Source organism: Ictidomys tridecemlineatus, chromosome 5 (assembly GCF_052094955.1).
Source record: "Ictidomys tridecemlineatus isolate mIctTri1 chromosome 5, mIctTri1.hap1, whole genome shotgun sequence".
NCBI classification, from domain to species: Eukaryota; Metazoa; Chordata; class Mammalia; order Rodentia; family Sciuridae; genus Ictidomys; species Ictidomys tridecemlineatus.
The window spans coordinates 45827805-45840776 of NC_135481.1; the positions used below are offsets into that span (position 1 = coordinate 45827805).

At 41.0% G+C, this 12972-nt stretch overlaps 1 protein-coding gene across 8 annotated transcripts in view; it reads left to right on the forward strand.

Moving 5' to 3' along the window:
- Ryr3 (ryanodine receptor 3) overlaps positions 1–12972 on the forward strand; it is a 556303-nt gene that overhangs the window by 470258 nt on the left and 73073 nt on the right. For 7 of the 8 annotated variants that reach the window (XR_013438866.1, XM_078049887.1, XM_040274327.2 and 4 more), the window contains 9 exons: positions 292–372; positions 771–859; positions 2139–2267; positions 4564–4668; positions 6411–6492; positions 7133–8463; positions 10281–10339; positions 11287–11458; positions 12580–12666. Coding sequence is in view for 7 of the 8 variants with exons in the window: in XM_078049887.1 (XP_077906013.1) it covers positions 292–372; positions 771–859; positions 2139–2267; positions 4564–4668; positions 6411–6492; positions 7133–8463; positions 10281–10339; positions 11287–11458; positions 12580–12666 (2135 nt within the window). In the remaining variant the exon portion in view is untranslated. The remainder of the gene's footprint in view (positions 1–291; positions 373–770; positions 860–2138; positions 2268–4563; positions 4669–6410; positions 6493–7132; positions 8464–10280; positions 10340–11286; positions 11459–12579; positions 12667–12972) is intronic. The other variant, XM_078049891.1, reaches the window with a different exon arrangement.

Sequence of the window (12972 nt, forward strand, 5' to 3'; positions counted from 1 at the left end):
AGAAGTGTCTTCTGTCTGTAAAGCATGGGCTATGGACTGTGAACTATTTATGCCATTGTTCTACTTGTTCTCATTACTGACTGAGTCTCAGGGCTAAATAATTTACCTTTGTCAAGCTCTGTGCTCTGCAGCCCCAGCTTCAGATTAATTTGGTTTCTCACCATTCACCCAGCATCCCTTCTCCAAACCATTCCTACACTACCCTTTGACATTTTTTGCAGTCATTTGCATTAGAAGGTGTTCCATGTTGAGAAGCCAAACAATTGCTCACCAAGATGTTCTGTTTTCAAGGTGAAAAGGTGCTCCAGAATGATGAGTTCACCCGAGATCTCTTCAGATTTCTGCAGTTACTGTGTGAAGGACATAACAGTGGTAAGTGGAACACATTGATTTGTCAAGAGAAAACATTCAGGGGCACAGTTATAATTCAGTTTGGTGTGTGCTGTTTCAATCAACCAGTCACTAGCCCAAGGACATCCGTCAATCCATTCTTTCATAAGAAGGTCTACATGAGACTACTTCAACTTCCTGGCCGATGTTATGAAGCACTACCAAGGCTAAACTGCTTCTAGAATCTCCAGCCCTTTTCATCTATCCCCTTAGGCCTTCTTTAAGTCTCATTTCAGGGTCACCAGGTTGGGAGGACTCAAAGCAGAGCCCTGACCTGCAGACTTTCCCCATGGTGTGCCTCTTCTAAGCTCAGCCGAGGGTCATGCCTGGCTCCCTCCACATGATGGGGCCAGGCTCTGACCCAGCACTGGTACTCTCAGACTTTCAGAACTTTCTGCGGACTCAGATGGGTAACACCACCACTGTGAACATCATTATCAGCACTGTGGACTACCTTCTCCGCCTGCAGGTGAGTGGGAGGGCCTTGGACAATGGCACCTCTCACCTATACTTACAAAGGTAAAGACAGCTACACAGGATTCAGATGGCCCAGGATACAAATTCTCTTCAACTTACAAAGGGGTTATGTCCTGATAAACCCATCATATGCTGAAAATGCATTTAATGCACTGAGCCTACTGAGCATCATAGTTTAGATCTGGTACAACCATAAAGTATCTGTTGTTTGCCCTCATGATTGTGTGGCTGGCTGAGAGCTGAAGCTCACTGCTGTAACCCAGTACCACAAGAGAATATAATACCATATATTGCTAGCCCAAGGAAAAGAACAAAATTCAAAATTCCAAGTATAGTTTCTACCGAATTCGTATTGCTTTCATGCCCTTGTAAAGTTGAAAAATTATAAGTCAGACCTGGTAAGTTGGAGACCTTCTGTACAGTCAAGGCCCAGTAAGGATGGCATTGTTATCTGTGTCCATTTGCTTATGGGAAGTCAGATGCTTAAAAAGTATGTTTAACAACAGAAGCAAGGGGGAGAGATCAAATATCAAATTATCTATTATAAAATGCTGGTGTACTTTAGTTTTGCCAGTGAAAATGCAGGCACAATGCCCAAGAGCTATAAAGCAACCTTTGAATGAGAAGAACAGATTATACCAGGAAGAAGAATTAAACAAGGTGATGGGAATGATTTGCCAAGTTGTTAGTGTTGAAAAGTCACTTGGTTTAATTGTTTTGAATGAAAATCCAAATTGTATTGAGAAAATCTGCACAAATATGAAAAAAGATCCTCTTTGTTGATTCCTTATTCTGGTTTTGCCACTTTGTGGGGACCTGTAACAATCAATTTAATTTCTCTGTGTTCCAGTTTTCTCATCTATAAAATGAAGGACCTGCCTCATAGAATGATAGTAGATTGAGAACTTTACTAAATGGAAAGTGCTGAGAACCATATCTTGCATTTGAAATGTTAGCTATTGTTGCTGTTACTTTATTTGAATTATAGTCAATATTCTCTTTGGTGTACATTTCTCACTTTGATTAGATGTCCCATATCATGGTCTCCCAGGTGCTAAAGGCTAACCTGTCTCTTAGCTTTTCTTCCCTGGAGGGAAATATCTATGCTTAAAAGACTCTAGGGACCAGGTGACTGTCCTTCACAGAATCCCTGGCTCCTGTCATAGGAAAGAGGTCACAGAGTTGTAAGATTCTCTCATACTCCCACACATTGAGTTCAGCTTTACCTACTGAAGTCTGAGAAATACTAAACTCTATTTGTTTGTTTTTAGGAATCAATCAGTGATTTCTACTGGTACTATTCAGGGAAGGATATCATTGATGAATCTGGACAGCACAATTTTTCTAAAGCTCTGGCAGTCACCAAGCAAATTTTCAATTCTCTTACTGAGTATATTCAGGTATGCACTAATGAGTACAGACTCGAAGACAAAAAGAACATATTTCTCATTCCCATTTTCTACAGAATATTTGGATATAGACAGTGCACTGTGCACCCAGCCCTAACGCTGACACTATTTCTTATCTAGAAGTAGGAACCCAAAGGACCTGTACTCTATGGCAGCTTAGACTTTGTGCCCCCCCCCCCACAGACACCAAAAACACACACACAGTGGGACCTATTGGTGGTATTGGCATCATATTTGCATTTATTGAGTTACATTTTGCTTTCTCTCCTAGACTGAAAACTTTTCTTGGGCAGAATATTTCTTATTCAGTTTTGAATTGTTAATGTCTAGAACAATGTCTGATGCATCAGTATCTGATGTTCAGGAAATAAGGAGAATGGAGAGATTATTGATATAGTGAGTAAATAAAAGGGATATGTGATGTTATCTTGGGTAGAGACTAGAGACGATCCACACAAGCTCTGCCCATTTGTTGAAGCACATAAACTATGTCCAGTGGCAGTCTCATCTACATATGATTTTGGGGCCAAACAGCTAGATCTTTCTGTAGTCCTTGTTCATAACATTCTCCATTCATTGCCTACAGTGGTCCTTCTGCTGTGAAAAGAAACAGGTGTATTCAGGCATAATTTGCTACAAAATCAGTAGTCATCTCTTAGCCCTGTGTGAGATAAGATCCTTAAAAACAGAATTAATGTTACATTTTTATATTATCATAACCAAGAGACTCATGAATAAGACTTTCATTCATTTATTCATTCAACAAAACATTTAGCTTATACTCTAGAGTGGCTTATGAAAAGAGGTATATTGCCTCTACCTCTAAAGAGCTTACAGTGTAATTGAGAAATACAGGTACATGAGGAAAAATTTTTGACACAAGATGATAATTTGTGATTGAAACCATCATATCCACCATGCTTAAGAACCACATATGTGTGAGTTCAGAAGAAAGCCCTGTGAACTCCAGGGCTGAGAGTCTTCATAGGCACATATGGGACTGTGGATAGACACAGGGGAGGAAGTAGTTTCTAAGTCAGTCTTTCAGAAAAGCTGCAGAGATAGGATTGTGCATGACTTCATTAAGAATAATGTCAATAATCACATCAATCTTGCAGAAAGAGAAAAGCAAGGGAAAAAATGGAAATATTCCATCCCCTTTCTTGCACCTTCATTTCTGATTTTATGTTCCATAGAATGTGAAATACTGGAGGAGATCATTGAGCATATTTGACGAGGATTTGATTTGATCTGGGCAGAATCTATCCTAATCTTCAGAATTTCCCTTGGAGCACTTAACTGAAACGAAGCAGCTCATTTTTGTGAATGTGAATTTCCTTCAACAACCAGTTTTGTTCCAAAAGGAATATAGTGGCTTCTAAAGAAGCCACTGGTTATACACAAACTTATTTTTAAGCAAACATGTGATTTGGGAATGCAGACAATAGTTCTCCTGCTCATCTCTTTGGGAATCCTGACAAGATTTTTCCAGAACTTGAGATAGTACCTATGTCCTTTTAAGAACTTTCTTATTGAAGAATGATTTGGCAATTGGTTAAAACGTAGAAAAAAATACACTATAAGGAAGAGTTAAGAAGAAGCAGTGTTGGTTTAATAATGATCTTCGAAAATAGGAAGGTTATTAACACACAGAGTACAAATTAGTAATTAGGTCATCTGTGTACATTTGTCTTTCAGAAAAGATATTTAAAAGATGGTATTATAACCTGAAGTTTAATAAAAATCCTAGAGGTGATTTTATCATTATTTCAGAATTTTTAAACTTATCAGAGAGTCCTGTTGTCAGCAGTTATGTGTAGCTTTGCTGATAACCAATTACTTGCCCACCTTTTGTTTTCAAACTGTACTCCACAGAACCCCTGAGTTCCTCAGAAGGCCTCTTAGGAGAAGGGGTGGGTGAGGGCAGGCAGGAGTGCCCTTCAGCTCTGCTTCAACCAAAGCATTTAATTATTTTAAATATTGTTCTTCAGTGTAAGATTTTATTTGAAGAATGCATTTCTATGCCCCCTCCCCTTCCAAAAAAAAGTCTCTGAAAAAAATCACTGCACTGTGAAATTCTTGATATTTTTTCCTAAACATGATACTCTACAACTGGGAAGGAAAAAATTAAAAAATTAACATCTTAGGAAAAAAACTGAGCTATAAAATATGAGACTTTGGGAAAGTGCTATCTGCTCATAAAAGTAGGTGTCGAATGCCCTACTAGAGCAAGTGTCAGAGCAACTTGTGATGCTGAAGTGAAATAAGGGTGTCCTGCTCTCCACAGGGCCCCTGCATCGGGAACCAGCAGAGCCTGGCTCACAGTCGGCTGTGGGACGCGGTGGTTGGCTTCCTCCATGTGTTTGCTAACATGCAGATGAAACTCTCTCAGGTACTGTGGCCTGTTCCCCACACATTTCATTGGTGTGAAATGCTAAACAAATTCTCACCCCTTGGTTTTTCCATTATGGATGTAGCTGCTTGATCAAAGGCTAGAAAAGCCATGCAGAGTAGGTCTCATTTTTAAAACTGAGGGCCAAAATGGGAGACAGGAATAAATGCCTCCAATGGGGATCCTGTATGGGCTTTTGCATGAATGCAGCTTCCTTCTTTGTGTCCCACCAACCTGATCTTTTCGTCATTGCCTCAACACTTGCTTTCTGTGGTGCTAATCCGTTTTGCTTCCTTGTCATTGTTTTGTCAATTTATAAATACTACCTGCCTCATCTGATCTGTCCGTTGTTGCATGTCCCTGTAATCCACATAGCCCTTCTCTCTCACCTTTGCTTCCCCCTTCCCATCTCTGCCTCTCCTTTTCACTCCCCATCTCTCTGGCAAGATGAAGCAGAATCACTCAGAGCATTTATTATGGCCAAATAAATGTAGCATATGTAGAGTTGATCACCTCTCTCCATGGCAACACATGAGGGAGAACCTCGGGATGTGTGTTTCAAGCTGATTAGAGTAACATTTGCAGCATTAATTTAAATAACGTGGATCTAAAATTCTCCAGGCTGTCATATCTGCCTCCTCTCTTCTGGAATGTGCTATTTAACCCTTTCATTTTTCCCCTTTTGACTCTGGCCTTATGGGAGGAGAGAGTTCTTGGGAGGGCTACAAATTTGGCAATACTCCATCCACTTCTTTTCAACTGGGGCAGTGTGGTGTAGAGACTCCAGAGACAGGAGTCCTGACCCAATCACCTCCTCACCAGTGATTTTTTTAGTCACTTCCTTTTTTTTAAATTTCATAATCTATAAAATATTCTGACTTAGAATGGATGATCTCTGAGGTCTCTTCTCAGATCTAACATATCTCTAAGGTGTTTTTCTATGTAGCTGTGACACCATAGATAAGGGAAATTTCCTCAGAAATTTGAAGGGCTAGGCAAATCACTATGTCTTTCAGAGATAGGCTATTAAATAAATGTGACCCAGAAAACATATTTTAATTTCACCCTCAGATCACTCTTCCAAGGATCATTTCTTAATTTTAAATTCATTCTCAGATTAGATCCAAGGATCATTTTCTTCTATGGCATAGGATATAAAATACAGAGCTAACTTAATTTCTACATTGCTGAAATTAAGACCAAACAGGCTGGTATCAAAACCATCTGGAGGAATAGCCTCAATCATACACTATTTTAAGGAACCAATGGCACCCAGATCACCACCAACCAGCATCAGGATTACCTAAATCAAATCAGAAGGAAAGGAAAACCAACAGGTTGACTATAACCTTGACACCATAATTTGATTGCAATAGTATTTCCATAAAGCTGATAGTAATTTTCCAGCATAGAAAATGACAATGTGAACTACTAGAGAAACCTAAAGGCTCTCTGGTGGATTGGGTTGTTCAGTAGTGTTGGACAACGATGTATGTCTCTCTGCCACATTGTACTAATAAAAGGAGAAATGCAAAGGACACTGATAGACGAGTCCTGCTGTGAGTCTCCTGATGCCTCAGACAGTGGAGGATAAGACATCCTTGTTCGCAGTGAGAAGGGAACTCATTCCTAACTTTGATGCTGCCTTCACCGACCTTTCCAGAGCAGGCTCTTCTTGCTCACTGCCTGGTACTTTGCTGAGGGATCAGATAGCTCAGGGGTATCTCCTGTTTCTGTTCTAGGATTCCAGTCAGATCGAGCTGCTGAAGGAACTCTTGGATCTCCTTCAGGACATGGTGGTGATGCTTCTGTCCCTCTTGGAAGGTTGGGCTGTTTGGTATAACTAGGCATTCACACGACTGTAATTGCCTGAGCACTAACCTGACTAATCACTCAGATGATCCTTCTGGCAGGTCACTGATGCTATATGAGATTGATTAGAATGCTAAATTTTCAGAGAGAAAAAATGAGTGAGGGGCATATGGTCTGATGGACAAAGCCTGAAGCCAACTCATTTTATATCAATAGGAAAGCCAGAATGAACTGGGGAAAACCTCCAAGCTTTGCTCTTCCCTATCCTCTCCCTTTCCCCATTGCTTTTCAATACATCTGGCTGCCAGTGTGTATGCCAGCAATCTGGGGGGCACCCTCAAAGGCCTAAGGGGATAGGAGGGACCCCAGTATTTTGATAATGAAACCACTTTCTGGGCCCCAGGTCAAAAAAAAAAAAAAGGCCATGGTCCATGGTGTGGCCATATTCTTCCCTTTGTTTCTTCTCCCTTGTCTCCTAGTGGTGTAGATTTTATGGCTTGCTGCTACCTCCTACCCATTTTCCAAATCATCATGGTCAGAAAAGAGCTGACTGATTTGGCACATAAGTCCTCTAAAAGTAGCTACCTGACCAGTTGTATGATGGCTTGGGTTTATTTATATATTTGTATGTCTTTTTGAACCTGCCTCACAGGGAATGTGGTAAATGGAACTATTGGCAAGCAGATGGTTGACACACTGGTAGAATCATCTACTAATGTAGAAATGATCTTGAAATTCTTTGACATGTTCTTGAAACTTAAAGACTTAACCAGCTCAGACACCTTCAAAGAATATGACCCAGATGGTAAAGGGATTATCTCCAAAAAAGAATTCCAGAAGGCCATGGAAGGGCAAAAGCAATATACACAGTCAGAGATTGACTTTCTCCTTTCATGTGCAGAAGCTGACGAGAATGACATGTTTAACTACATTGATTTTGTAGACCGGTTCCATGAGCCGGCCAAAGACATAGGGTTTAATGTGGCTGTGTTATTGACAAATCTTTCTGAGCACATGCCAAATGATTCTCGCCTGAAATGTCTGTTGGACCCGGCAGAAAGTGTGCTAAATTACTTTGAGCCATACCTAGGACGAATTGAGATCATGGGTGGGGCCAAGAAAATTGAGCGTGTTTATTTTGAAATCAGCGAATCCAGTCGAACTCAGTGGGAGAAGCCTCAGGTGAAGGAATCTAAGCGACAGTTCATTTTTGATGTTGTTAATGAAGGTGGGGAGCAAGAAAAGATGGAGTTGTTTGTGAACTTCTGTGAGGATACCATCTTTGAAATGCAGTTAGCATCTCAGATCTCTGAATCCGATTCAGCTGACAGGCCAGAAGAGGAGGAGGAAGAAAATGAAGATTCTCCTTATGTGTTAGAAATTGAGGGCGAGGAGGAGGAGGACAGGTCTTTTGAGTCTTCCTCTGCGTTTGCCATGGCCTGTGCCTCAGCAAAGAGAAATGTTGCCAACTTCCTGAAGAAGGCAACCGTGAAGAACCTCAAGAAGCAGTACAGAAATGTGAAAAAGATGACCGCCAAGGAACTGGTGAAGGTGTTCTTCTCTTTTTTCTGGATGTTGTTCGTGGGATTATTCCAACTGTTCTTCACCGTATTGGGAGGAATCTTCCAGATCCTCTGGAACACAGTATTTGGAGGGGGCCTAGTAGAAGGGGCAAAGAACATCAGAGTGACCAAGATCTTGGGTGACATGCCAGACCCGACTCAATTTGGTATCCATGATGATGCTGTGGAGGCTGAGAAGGTGGAAGTAACTGAGCCTGGTATCCCAACCGAACTAGTACACTTTGTCAAGGGCGAGAAGGGAGATGCAGACATCATGTCAGACCTCTTTGGATTGCACCCAAAGAAAGAAGGTGGCTTAAAGCATGGGCCTGAAGTAGGTTTGGGGGACCTGTCCGAAATTATTGGCAAAGATGAACCCCCAACGTTAGAGAGTACTGTACGGAAGAAAAGGAAAGCACAGGTGAGCATAATCTGTTTTTATCATCTTTATCTCCACAAAAAGACTCATCTTGCAGTCAGTACTGACACTCTTTGCCCAGGAGCTAACAGTGCATTAGACACTGGCTCTGCTAGTTACCCTGATCTTATAATTCCAATTCTGCAGCATCTGGGGATATCTAGACTTCGATATTGTTTCAGTGTTTAGTGGCTGGGCAGATTGTGGTTTATATTGTTGAGTTCTGACATGATGGCCTGGGACTTCACCTAGCTTCAGATTTTTGTTCAAAGGTTCACAGGTTCATTCAGTGAACTGAAAGAATAGAAAACCAACTACAACGTAGGAGGAGACTTTTCTTCTGTGACAATACTTCTGCAGTGTCTTCAAAAGTATAGATGATATCTTATGACTTAGCATAGCCTCCCAATGAAGCTGACCACATTTAGGACCCATTTATCCTTGTAATACACCCAACTATCCAGGTAGCACCTGAGCCATTCAAGCAAATGAAGCAAATGAGATGGCAGAGACCATTGGCCATGGGAGATTCTGGGTGTCTCTCTCTCTTGTGGCATCCAGTGCACAGTGTTATTCTAACATCAAAGACAGTAGAAAGTGTGAAGAAATCAGAGCCCAAAGACTACTTTTATTCATCATTCCATTCTTATTTATTAAAAATATAATATGTACTTATCACTCTTTTAGGTTCTAAGAACGTAGTGGTAAATGAAAAGTGCATTGTCCCTGGGGTTTAGTGAAGAAGACAGACATTGGATAAGTCATTGCAAGTATGAAGTATGCTAGGAAGGAGAAATATCAGGGACTGGAAATGTGTAGGAGAAAACACCTGGGGCAGACAGTCAGGGATGAAGTCAGCAGAATTGTAGGAATTCATTCATTCTGCTTTGCTCCCTTATGAAGTTCATAACATAAAATGGTTTGAAACATAATAGAAACTCATTCAGGGACTATATGTGCCAGGTTGTGTTCTAGGATATGGGGATACTTTGGTTAACAACAGAGAAACATTTTGCTTTCATAGAGCTTAAGCTTCTTCTAGTAGGAGAAAACAGATAAATAAGATAATTACCATTTATAATGCATGTTCAGAAAAACGACAAGCTAATGTGTTATAGAGTGGACTTGAGCCCACTCTAAAAGGGGTAGCCAAGGAGGTTTCTGAAAAGGGGTTGTATAAGCAAAGTCCTGAAAGATAACAGACATATGGGAAGCCAAGACAGCCATACTCCAGGCAGAGGATATGACTGGCCAAGGTTCAAGTGCAAAGAAGGATCTGGAATGTTCCAGGAAAGGAAGAAGGTCTGATATTTGGATTTAGGAGTCGGGTCAAGTGGTACAAGATGAGGATGGAGAGAAAGGCCAGGTCTGCTCCACTGTATTCTAAGTGCAGTGGTCATCAGTCAGAGGGACTGGGGTAGTGATGAGAGGACTGAAGACAAGGCAGGAAGCCTTTCAGATGGAAGCCGGCTCTGAATTTGACTTGGCTCCACTGTTTCCCGTGTCTTACCCCATGGGGCAGCAGGACTGCTGCCGTGGGGGCCCTCACAAGGTCTGAGCACAAATTTTCTGCTTGAGTCTAAGGAATAATAATACAAGGACAATTGAGTTTTAAAGTGTGATATCTTTTTTTTTGGCATCTCTTCAGAGTAGCTTGATATATAACTTGATATATATTATATTCTGTGATCCTGAGAGAAGCTGAAACAGGAAGAGAAAAAGACTCTGGGACTTGTAACCAAGAAGAAAATGGCCAATGACATGGATCATCATGAACTCACTTCTTAAGGAACCCTTGATTGATTGTTATTTTTATCTAGGCAGCAGAGATGAAGGCAGCATGTGAAGCAGAAGGAAAAGTAGAATCAGAGAAGGCAGAGTAAGTTCTCAGTAGCATGGACTGCTCTTATTGCTATGGCAGATAGTTCCTTTGTTTCTGATTTTTTTTCCTCCACATATTTTTATTGGTGCATTATAGTTATACTTAATGGTGGGAATTGTTGTTATGTATTAGTACATGCACAATATAACAATATAATTTGGCCAGTATCACTCCCAGCACTTCCCCCCTCCCTCGCCTTTCCCACCTCTGTTCCTTTTCCTGTTTTACTGATCTCCCTTTGCTTTTCATGCGATCACCTCCCACCTTTCTCCACCTTTTTTTTTTTTTTCTCCTTTTGGCAGATACTTCTTGATAGCATCTACTTCTCTATTGCTATGGTAAATAGAAAACCTAATTTCTATTAATACAAGCAATAGATATCCTGCAAGCTCTGGCTTATTTCTTTTCACCTCAGCTCTATAATGCATACATACATTCTATTTATCTTATTAACTTTATAGTTCCAATAGGATGCTGGATTTTCACTGTTTCACCGAACACATTATCAAACCCCTACACTTAGTAACTTCATATACTATGGATAATATTTAACATTTATTGAATACCTATATGTCAGGCCTGTGCTAGGCCCTTTTATGCATTATTTTATTTAATTCCTGTCACAATCTTAGAATAATAGGCCCTGTTGCTAACTCCCAAGATGGATTTCAAAAGAAAGGGCAAATTTTCTGAAGGAGGAATAAAATTGTTAAGCCTACCTTTAGAAGAAGAGTGTATCACTGATGTGACAGGGATCATCAGAATGGCCACACACATTAAATAGAGATTCAGTGTCAGCCATGGTGGGTTGTTAAAGATCTGAGGTCTCCACCCTCTAGGAGCAATCCCATCTCCCACTTATCAACCCCAATTTCTCTCTAGTCTCTTTCTGGGCTAGATCTGCTTCCCTGCTCTCCAACTGAGTGGGTTTCTCATCCCTGCAGTATGGAAGACGGAGAAAAGGAGGACAAAGCCAAAGAGGAGATGCAAGCCGAGGACCTGTGGGCTGAAGTGACAAAGAAGAAGAAGCGACGACGTGGTCAGAAGGTTGAGAAGCCTGAAGCCCTAATGGCCAACTTCTTTAAAGGGCTAGAAATCTACCAGACCAAGTTATTGGTAAGCTCTAGCCCCCGTTCTCTTCCTGGTGGGGGAGTCAGCCCTGGGCAGACCTGAGAGCTACCACTGATTCATTCCATCATTTGGATGATTACACCTTCTCTCCTTTCTCATTCTTGTTCTTTTCCTCTTCTCACTTATCTACCTGTTCCTTTTGAGTTGCAGGAAAAGAAAAATGGGTTATTTGGGAAAAGTTACAGCCTTCTACACCTCTACCCAATCACAGAATATCCCTGCCCTGTTTTTCCCCCAGGAGAGTGGGAACACTTCTTTCTAGCTGGTCCTTTATGTCTATTAGGTGGGGACTTAGCTCATCCTGGTCTAAAAGTTCAGAAGTAGTTTGATCATTAGGAATTTAGAACGACGTTGTCCCTGTTGGGTGAAGTTCCCTCACTGGTCCCTGAATCTTTACTCTGCTACAGGCAATCAAACCTCAATATGGCTTGTAATGTTCTTTCTGTGATAAGTTGTCCTCTGAGGTGCAGTTGCTGGTGGCCAGGATTACATCTTCCTTGGCACTATTAGCAGGGTCCCCTTAAAGAGAGACTGGAACCTTACTTTCCCCAACAGCTGCCACTCCAGGCCTCATTTTCTGGGGAAGATGGTGGTAAGATTGGAATAATGCCCATGAAGGAGGTTCCTGGAGCTATCACTTATAAAGGCACAAGTACTCTGGACCACAGTCTGACTGCACTAAGCGGGTGGAGGGAGCAGCAGGGGTCTTCTGTTGGCAAAGATCACTCATAATTTCCAAATCAACTACTTCCTACATGGAGTGATCGTGAAAACACATAGAGTACTTGCATAGCAGGTGATCCTCTATTGAGGCATGTTAGGCATTTGGTCCCCTGAGGGATGAGCCAGGACAGGAGGGTTCTTTTGAACATTATTCTAAGCAATTATTTTTAAACAAACATTTCTGGTTCCTCAAATAATTCATGCCACTGTTAAGAAGTGCAGGATTGACCTAAAAGAGTAATAACCAAAGATTATCCTAAAAGAATGGTAACCACAGAGTAGTTACCCACATAAATTAACCAGAGCAGACCTCTTGTGTGAGGCAGGAAAGTTCTCTTTCCCTCCCAGAGCTCTTCGATTTCTGCCTGTTCTTCTCTTTGCAGCACTACCTGGCCAGGAATTTCTACAACCTGAGGTTCCTTGCTCTGTTTGTAGCCTTCGCTATCAACTTCATCCTGCTTTTTTATAAGGTGACACTTCATTCAGGGATTACTTGCTAAATATATTATAAACTAAATGTACTATGTATGTCGGGGGAACTATAACAGAACTCATGCTCTTGATGACAGCAAAAATTCTAATATCTAAAGTTTCTAAGATTTTGAATTCTAAAAAGCATACACTCTAGCAGTGGGAAGAATAGAGACTGCTGGCAAGGGGAGCAAGTTAGGGGACTATTTCAATAGTTCAGGCTTGTTGTAGTCATTATTTAACTCAATCTTCAAATATTATTGAGCTAGACCCTATATTAGGAACTATGGTATATATAAAAATTT